This window comes from Ranitomeya imitator, chromosome 6 (assembly GCF_032444005.1).
Source record: "Ranitomeya imitator isolate aRanImi1 chromosome 6, aRanImi1.pri, whole genome shotgun sequence".
In the NCBI taxonomy this organism is placed as follows: Eukaryota; Metazoa; Chordata; class Amphibia; order Anura; family Dendrobatidae; genus Ranitomeya; species Ranitomeya imitator.
This window is the reverse complement of record NC_091287.1, coordinates 205,563,899-205,584,059: the sequence shown is the minus strand read 5'-3', so window position 1 is coordinate 205,584,059 and position 20,161 is coordinate 205,563,899. Positions and strand designations below refer to the sequence as shown.

At 45.2% G+C, this 20,161-nt stretch overlaps 1 protein-coding gene across 3 annotated transcripts in view; it reads right to left on the bottom strand.

Moving 5' to 3' along the window:
- Window positions 1-20,161, bottom strand: part of SLC6A19 (solute carrier family 6 member 19) — a 966,903-nt gene that overhangs the window by 638,418 nt on the left and 308,324 nt on the right. For all 3 annotated transcript variants that reach the window (XM_069730438.1, XM_069730439.1, XM_069730440.1), the window contains one exon: window positions 17,316-17,426. In XM_069730438.1, the coding sequence (XP_069586539.1) occupies window positions 17,316-17,426 (111 nt within the window). The remainder of the gene's footprint in view (window positions 1-17,315; window positions 17,427-20,161) is intronic.

Here is a 20,161-nt window from a genome sequence, read left to right as displayed (position 1 = left end):
TTCATATTTCTAGTGCAGTAATGCAGTTCAAATTTCGTTTTTTCAAGTTTGCATGTTTTGGCGCTGCAGTGTGCTGCCCTATTTATTTAACTATATACGAGTTGGCGACTCTGGGTTCAGCACCTGTTCACACTCAGTCTATGTTTGGATGTGCAGGTCAGGTTTTTGAAATGTATTCTCTAGCCTTCTGATCGTGCACTCCCCGCCTCCTAGCTTCAGGTGTTTTAATTATAGTAGGTCCAATACCCCTCCACATAGAGAGAGAATTTGAGTCCAAGAAGAGGTTTCTACATGTACCCATTCAGATGGAGACGTTTATTCTCAGTGAGGTAGGTCAAACGTAGGACCTCGTATAAGAGAGATGCCTTAACGTGGCTACGAGGTACACATAAAATTGGCCATTTTTGTGCGCTAAAAGCTCTCATTTTTCATATTTCTAGTGCAGTAATGCAGTTCAAATTTCGTTTTTTCAAGTTTGCATGTTTTGGCGCTGCAGTGTGCTGCCCTATTTATTTAACTATATACGAGTTGGCGACTCTGGGTTCAGCACCTGTTCACACTCAGTCTATGTTTGGATGTGCAGGTCAGGTTTTTGAAATGTATTCTCTAGCCTTCTGATCGTGCACTCCCCGCCTCCTAGCTTCAGGTGTTTTAATTATAGTAGGTCCAATACCCCTCCACATAGAGAGAGAATTTGAGTCCAAGAAGAGGTTTCTACATGTACCCATTCAGATGGAGACGTTTATTCTCAGTGAGGTAGGTCAAGCGTAGGACCTCGTATAAGAGAGATGCCTTAACGTGGCTACGAGGTACACATAAAATTGGCCATTTTTGTGCGCTAAAAGCTCTCATTTTTCATATTTCTAGTGCAGTAATGCAGTTCAAATTTCGTTTTTTCAAGTTTGCATGTTTTGGCGCTGCAGTGTGCTGCCCTATTTATTTAACTATATACGAGTTGGCGACTCTGGGTTCAGCACCTGTTCACACTCAGTCTATGTTTGGATGTGCAGGTCAGGTTTTTGAAATGTATTCTCTAGCCTTCTGATCGTGCACTCCCCGCCTCCTAGCTTCAGGTGTTTTAATTATAGTAGGTCCAATACCCCTCCACATAGAGAGAGAATTTGAGTCCAAGAAGAGGTTTCTACATGTACCCATTCAGATGGAGACGTTTATTCTCAGTGAGGTAGGTCAAGCGTAGGACCTCGTATAAGAGAGATGCCTTAACGTGGCTACGAGGTACACATAAAATTGGCCATTTTTGTGCGCTAAAAGCTCTCATTTTTCATATTTCTAGTGCAGTAATGCAGTTCAAATTTCGTTTTTTCAAGTTTGCATGTTTTGGCGCTGCAGTTTGCTGCCCTATTTATTTAACTAGGTCCGCCAAAGCACGACGCATTCGTCGCAAGACAGATGTGAAGTGTGCAAATCAGTCGCAAATGCGTCGTCAATAGAAGTGTATGGGGAAAAAACGCATCCTGCAAGCACTTTTGCAGGATGCGTTTTTTCTGCAAAACGATGCATTGGCACGGATTTAAAAAAACGCTAGTGTGAAAGTACCTTTAAGGGCTCATTCAAAAGGCCATAGTTTTTCATGTATGCAAAAAACAATCTGAGTATCATTAGTGCTTTGGATCTGAGTTTCATCAACATTTGGTTAGTATCTGTTTTTACCATCAGTGTGTCATCAGTAATTGTCACATATTGATAAATAAATAAATTACAAAGATTTTCTTTTTTTTTTATTGGTAATTTTGATCCATGACTCCAAAAAAAATGACAATGTATCTTTGATTGTTTTTGCAGACACAAGGACATGTGAATAGCATTAAAAAAACAAAGACATGTGAAAAGTACCATAAACTTTAACCCCTTAGTGACAGAGCCAATTTGGTACTTAATGACCAGGCCAATTTTTGCAATTCTGACCACTGTCACTTTATGAGGTTATAACTCTGGAACGCTTCAACGGATCCCGGTGATTCTGAGATTGTTTTTTCGTGACATATTGTACTTCATGATTGTGGTAACATTTCTTCGATATTACTTGCGAATATTTATGAAAAAACGGAAATATGGCGAAAATTTTTAAAATTTTGCAATTTTCAAACTTTGTATTTTTATGTCCTTAAATCAGAGATATATGTCACAAAAAATAGTTAATAAATAACATTTCCCACATGTCTACTTTACATCAGCACAATTTTGGAAACAAAAATTTTTTTTGTTAGGGAGTTATAAGGGTTAAAAGTTGACCAGCAATTTCTCATTTTTACAACACCATTTTTTTTTAGGGACCACATCACATTTGAAGTCATTTTGAGGGGTCTATATGATAGAAAATAACGAAGTGTGACACCATTCTAAAAACTACACCCCTCAAGGTTCTCAAAACCACATTCAAGAAGTTTATTAACCCTTTACGTGCTTCACAGGAACTGAAACAATGTGGAAGGAAAAAATGAACATTTAACTTTTTTTTGCAAACCTCTTAATTCAGAACCATTTTTTTTATTTTCACAAGTGTAAAAACAGAAATGTAACCATAAATTTTGTTATGCAATTTCTCCTGAATACGCCAATACCCCATATGTGGGGGTAAACCACTTTTTGGGCGCACCGCAGAACTTAGAAGTGAAGGAGCGCCGTTTGACTTTTTCAATGCAGAATTGGCTGGAATTGAGATCGGACGCCATGTCACGTTTAGAGAGCCCCTGATGTGCCTAAACAGTGGAAACTCCCCACAAGTGACACCATTTTGGAAACTAGACCCCTTAAGGAACTTATCTAGATGTGTGGTGAGCACTTTGAACCCCCAAGTGCTTCACAGAAGTTTATAACGTAGAGCCGTGAAAATAAAAAATCGCTTTTGTTTACACAAAAATGATCTTTTCGCCCACAAATTCTTATTTTCACAAGGGTAACAGGAGAAATTAGACCACAAAAGTTGTTGTGCGATTTCTCCTGAATACGTCGATACCCCATATGTGAGGGTAAACCACTGTTTGGGCGCACCGCAGAGCTTGGAAGTGAAGGAGGGCCGTTTTACTTTTTCAATGTAGAATTGGCTGGAATTGAGATTGGACGCCATGTCGCGTTTGGAGAGCCCGTGATGTACCTAAACAGTAGAAATCCCCCACAAGTGACCCCATTTTGGAAACTAGACCCCCCATGGAACTTATCTAGATGTGTGCTGAGAACCTTGAATGCCCAAGTGCTTCACAGAAGTTTATAATGCAGAGCCGTGAAAATAAAAAATATTTTTTTTTCCACAAAAAAGATATTGTAGCCCCCAAGTTTTTATTTTCACAAGGGTAACAAGAGAAATTGGACCCCAAAAGTTGTTGTCCAATTTGTCCTGAGTATGCTGGTACCCCATATGTGGGGGTAAACCACTGTTTGGGCGCACGGCAGAGCTCGGAAGGAAGGAGCGCCGTTTTGGAATGCAGACTTTTATAGAATGGTCTGCGGGTATTATGTTGCGTTTGCAGAGCCCCTGATGTACCTAACCAGTAGAAACCCTCCACAAGTGACCCCATTTTGGAAACTAGACCCCCCAAGGAACTTATCTAGATGTGTGGTGAGAACTTTGAATGCCCAAGTGCTTCACAGAAGTTTAGAATGCAGAGTCGTGAAAATAAAAAATATTTTTTTTTTCCACAAAAAAGATATTGTAGCCCCCAAGTTTTTATTTTCACAAGGGTAACAGGAGAAATTGGACTGCAATAGTTGTTGTGCAATTTATCCCGAGTACACTGATGCACCATATGTGGGGGTAAACCACTGTTTGGGCGCACGGCAGAGCTCGGAAGGGAAGGAGCGCCTTTTTGGAATGCAGACTTTGATAGAATGGTCTGTAGGCATTATGTTGCGATTGCAGAGCCCCTGATGTACCTAAACTGTAGTAACCCCCACAAGTGACCCCATTTTGGAAACTAGACCCCCCAAGGAACTTATCTAGATGTGTGGTGAGAACTTTGAATGCCCAAGTGCTTCACAGAAGTTTAGAATGCAGAGTCGTGAAAATAAAAAATATTTTTTTTTTCCACAAAAAAGATATTGTAGCCCCCAAGTTTTTATTTTCACAAGGGTAACAGGAGAAATTGGACTGCAATAGTTGTTGTCCAATTTATCCCGAGTACGCTGATGCGCCATATGTGGGGGTAAACCACTGTTTGGGCGCACGGCAGAGCTCGGAAGGGAAGGAGCGCCTTTTTGGAATGCAGACTTTGATAGAATGGTCTGTGGGCATTATGTTGGGATTGCAGAGCCCCTGATATACCTAAACTGTAGTAACCCCCCACAAGTGACCCCATTTTGGAGACTAGAACTTATCTAGATGTGTGGTGAGAACTTTGAATGCCCAAGTGCTTCACAGAAGTTTAGAATGCAGAGTCGTGAAAATAAAAAATATTTTTTTTTTTCACAAAAAAGATATTGTAGCCCCCAAGTTTTTATTTTCACAAGGGTAACAAGAGAAATTGGACCCCAGAAGTTGTCCAATTTATCCCGAGTACGCTGATACCCCATATGTGGGGGTAACCCACTGTTTGGGCGCACGGCAGAGCTCAGAAGGGAGGGAGCACCATTTGACTTTTTGAGCGCAAAATTGGCTGTCGTGTTTGGAGACCCCCTGATGTACCTAAACAGTGGAAACCCCCCAATTCTAGCTCCAACCCTAACCCCAACACACCCCTAACCCTAATCCCAACCTGATCCATAATCCTAATCACTAACCCTAACCATAATCATAACCCTTACCCCAAAACAACCCTAATGTCAACCCTAACCATAACCCTAATCAAAACCCTAAATCCAACACAGCCCTAATCCTAATCTCAACCCTAACCTCAAACCTAACCCTAATCCCAATACACCCCTAATCACAACCCTAAAATTAACCCTAATCCCAAACCTAACCCTAATCCCAAGCGTAACCCTAATGCCAACCCTAACCCTAATACCAACCCTAATCCAAACCCTAACCCTAATCCCAGCTCTAACCCTAACTTTAGCCCCAACCCTAGCCCTAACTTTAGCCCCAACCCTAACCCTAGCCCTAAGGCTACTTTCACACTTGCGTCGTTTGGCATTCCTTCGCAATCCGTCGTTTTGGACAAGAAACGGATCCTGCAAATGTGCCCGCAGGATGCGTTTTTTGCCCATAGACTTGTATTGCCGACGGATCGTGACGGATGGCCACACGTCGCGTCCGTCGTGCACTGGATCAGTTGTGTTTTGGCGGAGCGTCGGCACAAAAAAAGTTCAATGAAACGTTTTTTTGTACGTCGCATCCGCCATTTCTGACCGCGCATGCGTGGCCGTAACTCCGCCCCCTCCTCCCCAGGACATAGATTGGGCAGCGGATGCGTTGAAAAACTACAGCTGCTGCCCACGTTGTGCACAATTTTCACAACGTGCGTCGGTATGTCGGGCCGACGCATTGCGACGGCCCCGTACCGACGTAAGTGTGAAAGAAGCCTAACCCTAAATTTAGCCCCAACCCTAACCCTAAATTTAGCCCCAACCCAAACCCTATATTTAGCCCCAACCCTAGCTCTAACCCTAGCCCTAACGATACCCCTAACCCTACCCCTAACCCTAACCTAACCCTACCCCTAACCCTACCCCTAACCCTAACCTACCCCTAACCCTAACCCTAACCTAACCCTACCCCTAACCCTACCCCTAACCCTAACCCTACCCCTAACCCTAACCTAACCCTACCCCTAACCCTACCCCTAACCCTACCCCTAACCCTAACCCTACCCCTAACCCTACCTCTAACCATAACCCTACCCCTAACCCTACCCCTAACCCTAACCCTACCCCTAACCCTAATTTTAGCCCCAACTGCTGTTCTCCTGCCGGCCGGCAGATGGAGACAGATGGCGGGCGCACTGGGCATGCGTCCGCCATGTTCTTCTGGCGGCGGCCAGGAGGAGCAGCAAGAGGATCCAGGGACACAGGTGAGTATTGTAGGGTCCCCGAATCCCCCTATTTCTCTGTCCTCTGATGTGCTACCCCCGGCAGCCGAGATCACATCGGAGGACAGAGAAATTAAAAAGAGATCGCTTTTTTTTTTTTTTTTTGCGATCGCCGGTAAACGGTTAATTACCGGCGATCGCAAATGCGGGGTGGGTTAAAACCCCCCCGAATCATGTTCTCTGGGGTCTCGGCTACCCCCGGCAGCCGAGACCCCGGAGAAAATCGGCCTCTGGGGGGCGCTATTGACTTTTTCCACAGCGCCGTTAATTAACGGCGCTGTGGTTTAAGTACCCTTAGCGGCCGCCGATAAAAGGCGTATCGGCGGTCGCTAAGGGGTTGAAGGTTATCTTTCACCAGGTTTTTGCTACCTCATCTGAGAGTAGCATAATGTAAGGACTGAGACTCTGATTCCAATGATGTATCACAGATTACAATCAGAGGTCAGAGTTCTTAGCTGTAGCATTAAGCTGAGCTGAGAAAGCTAACTTCCCCCACAACAGGCTGCTATGTCCATTGTCTGTTGACAGAGAGCTGCTTATCAGAGGAGGGGGCGAAGTCTGGGCAGTGATGATGTCCTGGTGATAAGACCTTCATTGTAAGTAAACAAAACACAGCCTAATAAATGACACATCCCTGAATTAAGTGTTTTAACTGATACCTCATGCAGTCCTCAGAGTACATAGGAAACACCTGTTGACAGATTTCCTTTATTGGGTATGTGTTCTGTCTGAGAATAAGACAGATAGAACACGTACATGAAAAACAGACTTCTGAATGAGGACTAAGGCTATGTGCACACGTTGCGGATTGGGGTGCAGAATTTTCTGCACAAAATCTGCATATCCTGGCAGAAAACGCAGGTGCGGATTTGATGCGTTTTTTGTGCGGATTTACTGCGGATTTTGTGCAGATTTCATGAGTTTTTTACCCCTGCGGATTTCTATAATGGAACAGTACAGAAACACTGCAGATCCGCACAAAAGAAGTGACATGCTCCTTCTTTTGATCCACAGCGATTTCCATGTGGAATTTTCTGCACCATTAGCACAGCATTTTTTTTTCCTATTGATTTACACTGTACTGTAAATCACTTTGCAGATGTGCAGCGTTTCTGCGTGGAAAAAAAACGCTGCGGATCCGCAGTAAATCCGCAGCGTGTGCACATAGCCTTATGGAAAGTGTCATGTACTGTATGTTAGGACATGAAAAGCAAGTGAGGTAAAGGGATGTTCTTCAGCTGCATATTTGGAGTATGCCTGGAAACTGGAAGGCTCGGACAGGCTAGGCAAACACAGGAAAAACATGCACCCTCCATACTGAAGTTGTCCCTGTTTGGATCTTTAACCCCTTTCTGACATCGGACGTACTATCCCGTCGAGGTGGGGTGGGCCCCTATGACCACGGACAGGATAGTACGTCCAGCGCAATCGGCGGCGCTCACGGGGCGCCTATCGTAGCTGACATCCGGCACTACAGTTAGGGCCAGAAATATTTGGACAGTGACACAAGTTTTGTTATTTTAGCTATTTACAAAAACATGTTCAGAAATACAATTATATATATAATATGGGCTGAAAGTGCACACTCCCAGCTGCAATATGATAGTTTCCACATCCAAATCGGAGAAAGGGTTTAGGAATCATAGATCTGTAATGCATAGCGTCCTCTTTTTCAAGGGACCAAAAGTAATTGGACAATGGACTCTAAGGGCTGCAATTAACTCTGAAGGCGTCTCCCTCGTTAACCTGTAATCAATGAAGTAGTTAAAAGGTCAGGGGTGGATTCCAGGTGTGTGGTTTTGCATTTGGAAGCTGTTGCTGTGAGCAGACAACATGCGGTCAAAGGAACTCTCAATTGAGGTGAAGCAGAACATCCTGAGGCTGAAAAAAAAGAAAAAATCCATCAGAGAGATAGCAGACATGCTTGGAGTAGCAAAATCAACAGTTGGGTACATTCTGAGAAAAAAGGAATTGACTGGTGAGCTTGGGAACTCAAAAAGGCCTGGGCGTCCACGGATGACAACAGTGGTGGATGATCGCCGCATACTTAATTTGGTGAAGAAGAACCCGTTCACAACATCAACTGAAGTCCAGAACACTCTCAGTGAAGTAGGTGTATCTGTCTCTAAGTCAACAGTAAAGAGAAAACTCCATGACAGTAAATACAAAGGGTTCACATCTAGATGCAAACCATTCATCAATACCAAAAATAGACAGGCCAGAGTTAAATTTGCAGAAAAACACCTCAAGAAGCCAGCTCAGTTCTGGAAAAGTATTCTATGGACAGATGAGACAAAGATCAACCTGTACCAGAATGATGGGAAGAAAAAAGTTTGGAGAAGAAAGGGAACAGCACATGATCCAAGGCACACCACATCCTCTGTAAAACATGGTGGAGGCAACGTGATGGCATGGGCATGCATGGCTTTCAATGGCACTGGGTTACTTGTGTTTATTGATGACATAAGAGCAGACAAGAGTAGCCGGATGAATTCTGAAGTATACCGGGATATACTTTCAGCCCAGATTCAGCCAAATGCTGCAAAGTTGATTGGACGGCGCTTCATAGTACAGATGGACAATGACCCCAAGCATACAGCCAAAGCTACCCAGGAGTTCATGAGTGCCAAAAAGTGGAACATTCTGCAATGGCCAAGTCAATCTCCAGATCTAAACCCAATTGAGCATGCATTTCACTTGCTCAAATCCAGACTTAAGACGGAAAGACCCACAAACAAGCAAGACCTGAAGGCTGCGGCTGTAAAGGCCTGGCAAAGCATTAAGAAGGAGGAAACCCAGCGTTTGGTGATGTCCATGGGTTCCAGACTTAAGGCAGTGATTGCCTCCAAAGGATTTGCAACAAAATATTGAAAATAAAAATATTTTGTTTGGGTTATGTTTATTTGTCCAATTACTTTTGACCTCCTAAAATGTGGAGTGTTTGTAAAGAAATGTGTACAATTCCTACATTTTCTATCAGATATTTTTGTTCAACCCTTCAAATTAAACGTTACAATCTGCACTTGAATTCTGTTGTAGAGGTTTCATTTCAAATCCAATGTGGTGGCATGCAGAGCCCAACTCGCGAAAATTGTGTCACTGTCCAAATATTTCTGGCCCTAACTGTATGTGCCAGGAGCGGTCACGGACCGCCCCCGGCACATTAACCCCTGGCACACCGAGATCAAAGATGATCGCGATGTGCCGGCGGTGCAGGGAAGCATCGCGCAGGGAGGGGGCTCCCTGCGGGCTTCCCTGAGCCCCCCGCAGCAACGCTTCTCTTACTCTTGGAAAAATAAAAAATTGGGGGCGAAAAGATAATTTTTGTGAAAAAATATGATTTTTTATTTTTACGGTTCTACATTATAAACTTCTGTGAAGCACTTGGTGGGTCAAAGTGCTCACCACACCTCTAGATAAGTTCCTTAGGGGGTCTACTTTCCAAAATGGTGTCACTTGTGGGGGGTTTCAATGTTTAGGTACATCAGGGGCTCTCCAAACGAAACATGGCGTCCCATCTCAATTCCAGTCAATTTTGCATTGAAAAGTCAAATGGCGCTCCTTCGCTTCCGAGATGTGCCATGCGCCCAAACAGTGATTTACCCCCACATGTGGGGTATTTGCGTACTCAGGACAAATTGTACAACAATGTTTGGGGTCCATTTTCTCCTGTTACCCTTGGTAAAATAAAACAAATTGGAGCTGAATTAAAATTTTTATGAAAAAAATTTAAATGTTCATTTTTATTTAAACATTAAAAAAATTCCTGTGAAGCACCAGAAGGGTTAATAAACTTATTGAATGTGGTTTTGAGCACCTTGAGGGGTGTAGTTTTTAGAATGGTGTCACACTTGGGTATTTTCTATCATATAGACCCCTCAAAATGACTTCAAATGAGATGTGGTCCCTAAAAAAAATGATGTTGTAGAAATGAGAAATTGCTGATCAACTTTTCACCCTTATAACTCCCTAACAAAAAAAATTTTGGTTCCAAAATTGTGCTGATGTAAAGTAGACATGTGGGAAATTTTACTTATTAAGTATTTTGTGTGACATATCTCTGTGATTTAATTGCATAAAAATTCAAAGTTGGAAAATTGCGAAATTTTCATAATTTTCGCCAAATTTCCGTTTTTTTCATCTTCCCCTGACGAAGCCGTACGGGTTACAGCGTTACGTGTTGGGTCGCGCTCCGCTCCCATTTTTCATCTGGGGCCCCCTCCTGGTTGGTATTTCCCTCCTTTGTTGGCCTGCGAGTCATACTTTTACTATGGCCTATATATTTGGCTCTGTGCTACTTTAGGTGCACACGTGACTAGGGCCGTGTCATACATTTTTCTATCTGTGCCGGCCTGGTTACTGGCCTTCTATGGGCTATGGTGGCTTGCCCTTCGGAATATTTCAGAGCATGACCAATTTCCCATTATAGGTTTATATTGGTTTGAGTAGGATACATATTAGCCACTAAATTATTTGTGGCTGTGTCTCTGTTTTGTTACATGGTCATTTTAGGAGGTCGTATATATTTGCCATTTCACATGCATTTGCATTTGTCTACATGTTTTTGATGACTATTGTTATTTTGCATTTATCATTTTGTCATTAATCATGTATTTGTAGGGGGTCCATGAGTGGGGTGCTCTTGTGCTGCTTTTACTTATGTTTTATATGTGTTTTTTGCTGTTTTTGGAGTACCCAATAAAAATTTCATATATTATTTGGTGTAGTGTGCGGGCTTTTCGGTAGTCCTTTTCTCTTTTTTTTGTTCATGTGGTTTCTTACTACCGGCCTTTTGGCACCTCCCTGTTATTTGATTTACGGTTGTGCGCCTTGTTTCCTTCTTTGATATTTTTTTCACAAATAAACGCAGATACTATCAAAGAATTTTTACAATTGTCATGAAGTACAATATGTCACGAGAAAACAATGTCAGATTCACTGGGATCCGTTGAAGCGTTCCAGAGTTATAACCTCATAAAGGGACAGTGGTCAGAATTGTAAAAATTGGCCCGGTCATTAACGTGCAAACCACCCTTGGGGGTAAAGGGGTTAAACATGACAACAGTGTTGTGTACCAAGCAGAATGATATTATGTTTGCAAATAACAGAGTGTTAGGAGTCGAGTTTCCTCTGCTGCACAGGGGGAATCTCGATCCGTCTCCACTGCGGTCTCCCATTCTTCTCCAGCCGCAGTGGAGTCTGCTCAGCAGGGACATCGATCCCAGCGTCTCGCTCAGTCTGACTCTGTGCGAAGAGTAACTGCTGTTTTTCCTGCTTCTGCCATTGAAGCCAGTGCTGGGCAGCGGCGAGTGGACGTTTCTGGATCTAAGTCCTGCTTTTCTCTGTCTGAGCATGCCCAGGGCAGGATCTCCCGTTGGAGATCGAGGGTCACATGCTCAGGTATTGCAGCACATCCCATTGGTCCTCCTGGAAGGTCCTGAAAGGGCAAAACTTCGGTAGCAGCTTCCTGTGCTGCAACTATATAAGCTGCGCATGACCGCACGGCCATGCGCTAGTATTGTCTTGATTATATGTGTGTGTGTTGTGAGTGAAAGTCGCTCTTTAAATAAACCTCCCTATTGGATGACTGTTCGCGGAAGGTGTATGTTTGCTATCTAGCGCCCGACTTATCCAACAGCACGTTACACACATAACTGGGTCTAGTTGCTGTGACCGCCTGTATGGCGCCGTGCGCTTACCTGACCCAAGCGTGGGTGGTTAGCAGCATCCGTTTGTGCGGCACCGCACGCACTCTTGTGCCACTTAAACTATATTATTTCTGTCACTCTGACACCCCAGTAGTGGTGTCGAGCGCATGAGGTCTTTATGAACTCAAATCCTAAGTCTTGGGATTGAGTTCTGAGACTCTTTGCTTGCGCTCTTTGTGCGGTACTGCGTCCCTGTGACTCAACAGGGTTCGCTTCCTCCACACTGGGTGAAGTTAACCCATGTGTGTATCTTTTTGTATCGCCATATCGTCCTCTCTACTAGCAGCAGGGTTTTCACCTGCACGGTGGACCTCGGACTGCGAACACACCTAGTATCATAACATCTTGTACTTGGTGCGTTCCGCCAGTCGTAACAGAATACTGGCGCCAAGGTCTGGCTAGTAAATGATGGACGATCAGCGTTCTCAGCGGTACATCCAGCAGCTGGAGGGAAGGTTGGCGGCTCTTGAGCGTTCAACCTCAGCTGTGGATGTCACTGCTGTCGCTGTTCAGGCTGCTAGTGTTGCTGCAGCCACCTTGTCCACTGCCGCTCCTGTCCCGACTCTAACCCGCCTCCCGCTACCAGAGAAATTCTCTGGTGACAGTAAGTCTTGTAGGGGTTTCGTGAGTCAGTGCTCTATCCATCTCGAGCTGCTGGCCTCCCTACAGAGCGGGCTAAGGTGGGGTTTATTGTCTCTCTTCTATCGGACAGGGCGTTGCAGTGGGCTACGCCCCTATGGGAGCGTGGCGATCATGTGGTGCAGAGTGCTCCGTTGTTTCTGAGCACTCTGAAACAGGTCTTTTTAGGACCTCGTGTCACCCATGATACGGCGCTCCAACTGTTGGCATTGACTCAGGGCGCGTCCTTGGTCAGCCATTTTGCCGTCCACTTCCGCACCTTAGCATCTGAGCTGGAGTGGTCGGATAAAGCCCTCATTCCTATATTTTGGAGGGGGCTGGCTGACCACGTTAAGGACGCCCTGGCCACTAGGGAGATTCCCGCCACACTGGAGGAATTAATAACTCTATCTACTCGTATTGACCTCCGTTTTCACGAGCGGAGGTTAGAGCGAGTCCAGTGTAGGCAGAGGTTTCGGCTGGCTCCCACCTTCGCCAAACCTTTGGAATCTCCAGACCAGGCTCTTGAGTCCCATGAGCCTGTGGTAGTGTCACGAGCGGGATCTAAGTCCCGGACCGCTCGTGCACTCCAGATTTGTCATCTTTGCCAACAGTCAGGACATCTTGCCTCCAGATGTCTCCAGGGGTCGAGGAAACGTCAGCGTCTAGTGGTAGTTGGTGGAGGTGCACTAGACACGGCGACGTTTGCCTCCAAATTGTCCTTTAAGGGGACAATAACATTAGGCTCATCCTCCCACTCGGTAGAACTCTGCGTGGATTCTGGGGCGGAGGGCAATTTTATGTCTTCTGCCTTCGCCCAACGTCACGCAATTCCTCTGGTCATGCTATCCCAACCAGTAATGGTACGAGTGGTGAATGGGTCGACACTGCCCACACAGAATACACATCAAACTATCCCTTTTACTCTGTCCATGTCACCATCTCATCAGGAGATTATATCTCTACTTATCATTCCTGAGGGAATTGATGAGGTTCTCTTGGGGATACCTTGGTTACGGTACCACTCTCCTCACATCGAGTGGTCCTCAGGCAGAATTCTGGGATGGGGTGAATCTTGTGGGAACAGGTGTCATCGAGAGTGCGTTCAGGTTGCTACTACAGAGGTACCCGCAGATCTTTCCTCTCTCCCCAAGCAATATTGGTCTTATGCAGACGTGTTCTCCAAAAAGGCGGCGGAGATCCTTCCGCCCCATCACCCCTATGACTGTCCTATTGATCTCTTGCCTGGTGCTGAGCCTCCACGGGGTCGAGTCTATCCACTATCTCTCCCAGAGACGGAGGCAATGTCTCAGTACATTCAAGAGAATCTGGCAAGAGGGTTAATCAGGAAGTCAGTGTCACCTGCTGGGGCAGGGTTCTTTTTCGTGCAGAAGAAGAATGGAGAACTACGTCCATGTATAGACTACAGGGGTCTTAATGCTATCACAGTTAAGAACAAGTACCCTTTGCCTTTGATATCTGAGCTTTTCGATAGGCTTCGGGGAGCTAGAGTGTTTACTAAACTAGATCTGCGGGGTGCTTATAACCTGATTCGCATCCGTGAGGGGGACGAATGGAAAACGGCGTTTAACACCAGAGATGGGCACTATGAGTATCTGGTGATGCCCTTCGGGCTCTGTAATGCCCCAGCCGTTTTCCAAGACTTTGTCAACGACATCTTCCGGGATATGCTTTCCACCTCAGTTGTAGTCTATCTGGATGATATTCTCATCTTTTCTCCAGATATTGACTCCCACCGTAGAGATGTTGGCAGAGTCTTCGATCTCCTACGGGCAAACTCTCTTTATGCGAAGTTGGAGAAGTGTATGTTTGAGCAGGAGTCCTTACCTTTCCTGGGCTATATCATCTCTGCCCAGGGATTGGCTATGGATCCTGCCAAACTACAGGCTGTGATGGACTGGCAAGAGCCCCATTCTCTTAAAGCGGTGCAGCGCTTTATGGGGTTCATTAACTATTACCGCCAGTTCATTCCCCACTTCTCAACTCTGGTAGCTCCCTTGGTAGCCCTCACCAAGAAGGGAGCAAATCCCAAATTGTGGTCGGAAGAGGTCTCCAAGGCCTTCACTTCTATTAAGTCCCACTTTGCTAGCGCTCCCATCTTACATCGTCCCGATGTGGATAAGCCATTCCTAATGGAGGTGGATGCCTCATCCGTTGGTGCTGGAGCAGTCCTCTATCAAAAGGATGCTCAAGGTCGGAAGCATCCATGCTTCTTCTTCTCAAAGACCTTCACGCCAGCGGAGAGAAACTACTCCATCGGGGATAGAGAGTTGCTAGCAATGAAGTTGGCCTTTTCGGAGTGGAGACATCTTCTGGAAGGTGCGCGGTTTCCCTTCCAAGTGTACACGGGCCACAAAAATTTGGTCTATTTGCAAACAGCCCAGCGGCTAAATTCTCGCCAGGCCAGATGGTCCTTGTTCTTCTCCCGGTTCCACTTTTCCCTTCATTATCTCGCCGAGGAGAAGAATATTCGTGCTGACGCTCTCTCTCGCTCCCTTATGTCAACTGAGGAGGAGGAAGAGGAGCCTCGGCTTATTGTCCCTTCTGAGAGCCTGAGAACCGTAGCGCCGGTTTCGCTAGAGTCTGTGCCTCCGGGCAAGACTTTTGTGCCCATTAATTTGCGACCGGAGGTTCTCTCTTGGGCTCATTCGTCCAGGGTGGGTGGACACTTTGGGACAAAGAGGACATCTGAGCTACTGGCGAGGACGTACTGGTGGCCGCATATGGTCTGGGATGTCAGGGATTATATTCTGGCGTGTGTCTCCTGCACCAAAAATAAATCTCCGCGTCAAAGGCCAGCTGGGTTGCTCTATCCCTTGCCGGTGGCAGATAGGTCCTGGGAGATGGTCGGGATGGACTTTGTCATGGGTTTACCCAAGTCTCGCGGCTGTACCATCATTTGGGTCATCACCGATCATTTCTCAAAAATGGTGCGTTTGGTGCCATTACCACGGTTACCTTCTGCACGGGCCTTGGCAGTGTTGTTCATTAAACACATCTTCCGCCTACATGGTATGCCTGACAAAATTGTCAGTGACCGGGGTCCCCAGTTTGCGTCTCGGTTTTGGAGAGAGCTTTGTCGTCTTCTCAGTATAGAGTTGAATCTCTCTTCCGCTTACCATCCCGAGACGAATGGGTTGGTAGAGAGGGCCAACCAGACCTTGGTCACATACCTGCGACATTTTGTTTCAGCCAGGCAGGATGACTGGGCATCCTTGCTATCATGGGCAGAGTTTGCACTGAACAACGCCGTAGCCGACTCCACTGGACAAACCCCATTCCTCCTCAACTATGGTCAGCATCCATGGGTACCTGTGCCTATGCCCGTGTCTTCCGCTGACTCCAGGGTGTCAGACTGGGCTGTGGAGGCACGGGATATTTGGGACCGCACTCAGGATGCCATTCGAGCCTCTAAGGAGAGAATGAGGTCCTCCGCCGATGCTCATCGGCGCCCCGCTCCGACCTTTGCTCCTGGCGACTTGGTGTGGCTCTCCGCCCGTAACATCAGGCTGCGGGTTGAGTCCACTAAATTTGCTCCTCGCTACTTGGGCCCGTTCAAGGTCCTCGAGCAGGTTAATCCTGTGGTCTATCGTTTGGCCCTTCCGCCACGCCTGGGTATCACCGACACCTTTCATGTGTCCCTCTTGAAACCCGTTTATATGTCCCAGTCCTCTGCTGGGACATCGGGTTCGTCTACGGACGATTATGAGGTGAACGCTATTTTGGGGTGCAAGGTGGTACGTGGCAAAAAATTTTATTTAGTGGACTGGAAGGGTTATGGCCCCGAGGACAGGTCCTGGGAGCCTGTTGAGCACATTCGGGCCCCGCAGCTCATTGCTGCCTTCGAACGTAGCGAGGCCCAAGGAGGGGGGGGCCCTAGGAGGGGGGGTAATGTTAGGAGTCGAGTTTCCTCTGCTGCACAGGGGGAATCTCGATCCGTCTCCGCTGCGGTCTCCCATTCTTCTCCAGCCGCAGTGGAGTCTGCTCAGCAGGGACGTCGATCCCAGCGTCTCGCTCAGTCTGACTCTGTGCGAAGAGTAACTGCTGCTTTTCCTGCTTCTGCCATTGAAGCCAGTGCTGGGCAGCGGCGAGTGGACGTTTCTGGATCTAAGTCCTGCTTTTCTCTGTCTGAGCATGCCCAGGGCAGGATCTCCCGTTGGAGATCGAGGGTCACATGCTCAGGTATTGCAGCACATCCCATTGGTCCTCCTGGAAGGTCCTGAAAGGGCAAAACTTCGGTAGCAGCTTCCTGTGCTGCAACTATATAAGCTGCGCATGACCGCACGGCCATGCGCTAGTATTGTCTTGATTATATGTGTGTGTGTTGTGAGTGAAAGTCGCTCTTTAAATAACCCTCCCTATTGGATGACTGTTCGCGGAAGGTGTATGTTTGCTATCTAGCGCCCGACTTATCCAACAGCACGTTACACACATAACTGGGTCTAGTTGCTGTGACCGCCTGTATGGCGCCGTGCGCTTACCTGACCCAAGCCTGGGTGGTTAGCAGCGTCCGTTTGTGCGGCACCGCACGCACTCTTGTGCCACTTAAACTATATTATTTCTGTCACTCTGACACCCCAGTAGTGGTGTCGAGCGCATGAGGTCTTTATGAACTCAAATCCTAAGTCTTGGGATTGAGTTCTGAGACTCTTTGCTTGCGCTCTTTGTGCGGTACCGCGGCCCTGTGACTCAACAGGGTTCGCTTCCTCCACACTGGGTGAAGTTAACCCATGTGTGTATCTTTTTGTACCGTCATATCGTCCTCTCTACTAGCAGCAGGGTTTTCACCTGCACGGTGGACCTCGGACTGCGAACACACCTAGTATCATAACATCTTGTACTTGGTGCGTTCCGCCAGTCGTAACACAGAGCTTGAAGTTTAAAGTTGTAAACATCTTCACCTACAGAAATAGACAAAATTAAAATTCTTTCATTTTGAGATCATATTAACAAAGAGTGTTTGTAGCATAATAGCTGTACTTACATCTGGAGTGAATAAGTACACAATTCCGCTTACTGAACCCTTCAGTGTTAGGCCTCTTATTAAGAATATAGTGAGTACCACATATGGGAGTGTTGATGTCACATAAACAGCCTGGAAAACAAGATCAATCAGGTCATAAAAGGGCAATTTTTATTTTGTTTACATTGATTTTTCGTTGGCAATAATTCTTGCATTTTTATTTTCTCATATTACCTTCAAATATATTTTTACTCAACAATAAAACCTTATTGTAGTTCTATTTAGCTTGCAAATGTATGCATCAATTCTCTAAGTCACATTAATTCAAGTAATACAAAATACCGAAGTTGTTTTACTTTAAAAATGTGGCTAGAACTTGCACATAAAAAATATACGTCTGAATGAGCCCTATAGGGTTTTAACGATGTCTAGTACTAGTATTGTTTTGAACAGCTGACATGTGCCCGCAATAGCGGCAGGTGGAATTGCGATTCACCCGTCGCTATTAACGCGCGCTTTCAGCAGTGATGTCGGAAATACGCGCATCGATGACCCCCGTAACGTGACCAGAGGACATCGGTTCGTCGGCATGACAACCACAGGTCTCAAGGAGACATCTATGGTTGTTGATGCCGGATTACTATGAGCGTTCATAGCAATGCTTCAAATCTGCTACATAGAGGTGATCTGAGTATCGCTCCTATGTAGCAGAGGTGATCGAGCTATTTAGTTGATACGTTTTTTTGCAAAAAAATCTATACTAAGCTGATCCACCAATTGTCAAGGTATACCCATATAGATCAGTCCTAACTAATGTATATAATCCCTATCTGATGTATTTAAAAACCTGATGATCTGTATTGTACCTGTATAAGCAGGGTTCAGAGAGAAAATATCCATGTGGACATGCAGGATGGAACAGCTTTAATGCAAATGACCCACAAGGAGTGGTGGACTCCCCAGTCTTGTAGAAACAAGAGAACAATACATACACATTTTTTTGCAAAAAAACTATCAACTAAATACCCTGTTTTTTCCATCTTTTGACTAGCACTTGCTTATTACTGTGATTTTTTTTACAACTGAGTATTTTTGGCCTCATTGTCCTCTTTTGTGTCTTCAAGTTTCTTGGTGGTGTGTGAACATGTTCCTACAGACTTGTTCAATGTGCAAGTAGCCCATGTGTTTCTGGTTCTATAATTGTTCTCTTGTTTCTACAAGACTGGGGAGTCCACCACTCCTTGTGGGTCATTTGCATTAAAGCCGTTCCATCCAGCATGTCCACATGGATATTCCCTCTCTGAACCCTGCGTATACAGGTACTATAGAGATGATCAGGATTTTAAATACATTAGATAGGGATTATGTACATTACTTAGGACTGCTCTATATGGGTATACCTTGACGACTGGTAGAGCAGCTTAGTATACATTTTTTTGCAAAAAAAGGTATCAACTAAATACCCTGTTTTTTCCATCTTTTGACTAGCACTTGCTTATTACTGTGATTTTTTTACAATGTAGTATTTTGGCCTTATTGTGCTCTTTTGTGTCTTCAAGTTTCTTGGTAATGTGTGAACATGTTCCTACAGACTTGTTCAATGTGCAAGTAGCCCATGTGTTTCTGGTACTACTAATGTTAGTAGTGTGTGTGTGCCAAATTTGGAGGCTCTAGCTGTTAAAATAAAGGGTTAAATCACGGAAAAAAACTGGCCTGGGCTCCCGCGCAATTTTCTCTGCCAGAGTGGGAAAGCCAGTGACTGAGGGCAGATATTATTAGCCTAGGGAGGTATCATGGTTGTTTGGAACCCCCCGGCTAAAAATATCTGCCCCCAGCCACCCCAGAAAAGGCACATCTGTAAGATGCGCCTATTCAGGCACTTAACCTCTCTCTTCCCACTCCCCTGTAGCGGTGGGTTATGGGGTAATAAAGGGTTAATGTCACCTTGCTATTGTAAGGTGACATTAAGCCAGGTTAATAATGGAGAGGTGTCAATAAGACACCTATCCATTATTAATCCAATAGTAGTAAATGGTTAATAAAACACAAACACATTAGGAAAAATGTATTTTATTGAAATAAAGACACATGGTGTTTTAATAGTTTAGTTTAGTTTGAGCGCCGGAAAGGTATGGGATATTGTTGTTTTTTTTATTTTTCCTTTTTTACAGAACGAGGGTCGTCATTTGGATTAAGAGTATAATAAACTATTAAAACACCATGTGTCTTTATTTCAATAAAATACATTTTTCCTAATGTGTGTGTTTTATTAACCATTTACTACTATTGGATTAATAATGGATAGGCTGTAATGCAGCCGCCCCTGCCTGTAAAAACTGGGGAATGAATGGGAACGTAGCTACCTAGACTTGCGGTGCTGTGCCCCCTGCTGGCATAACCTCATATGAACTCGTGCGTGGGAATTTTTCTGAATATTTTCTCACGCTCGAGTTCATATGAGTTTATACCAGCAGGGGGCGCAGCACTGCAAGTCTAGGTAGCTACGTTCCCCTTCTTCCCATTCATTCCCCAGTTTTTACAGGCAAGGGCGGCTGCATTAGCAGGCTCCTGGCTGTAAAATTATTTAACCCCTTCAGATGGATTTACATCGTGGGACGTGACTGAGCACCGGAAAGGTATGGGTTATTGTTGTTTTTTTATTTTTCCTTTTTTTACAGAATGAGGGTCGTCATTTGGATTAAGAGTATAATAAACTATTAAAACACCATGTGTCTTTATTTCAATAAAATACATTTTTCCTAATGTGTGTGTTTTATTAACCATTTACTACTATTGGATTAATAATGGAGAGGTGTCTTATTGACACCTCTGTCTCCATTATTAACCTGGCTTAATGTCACCTTACA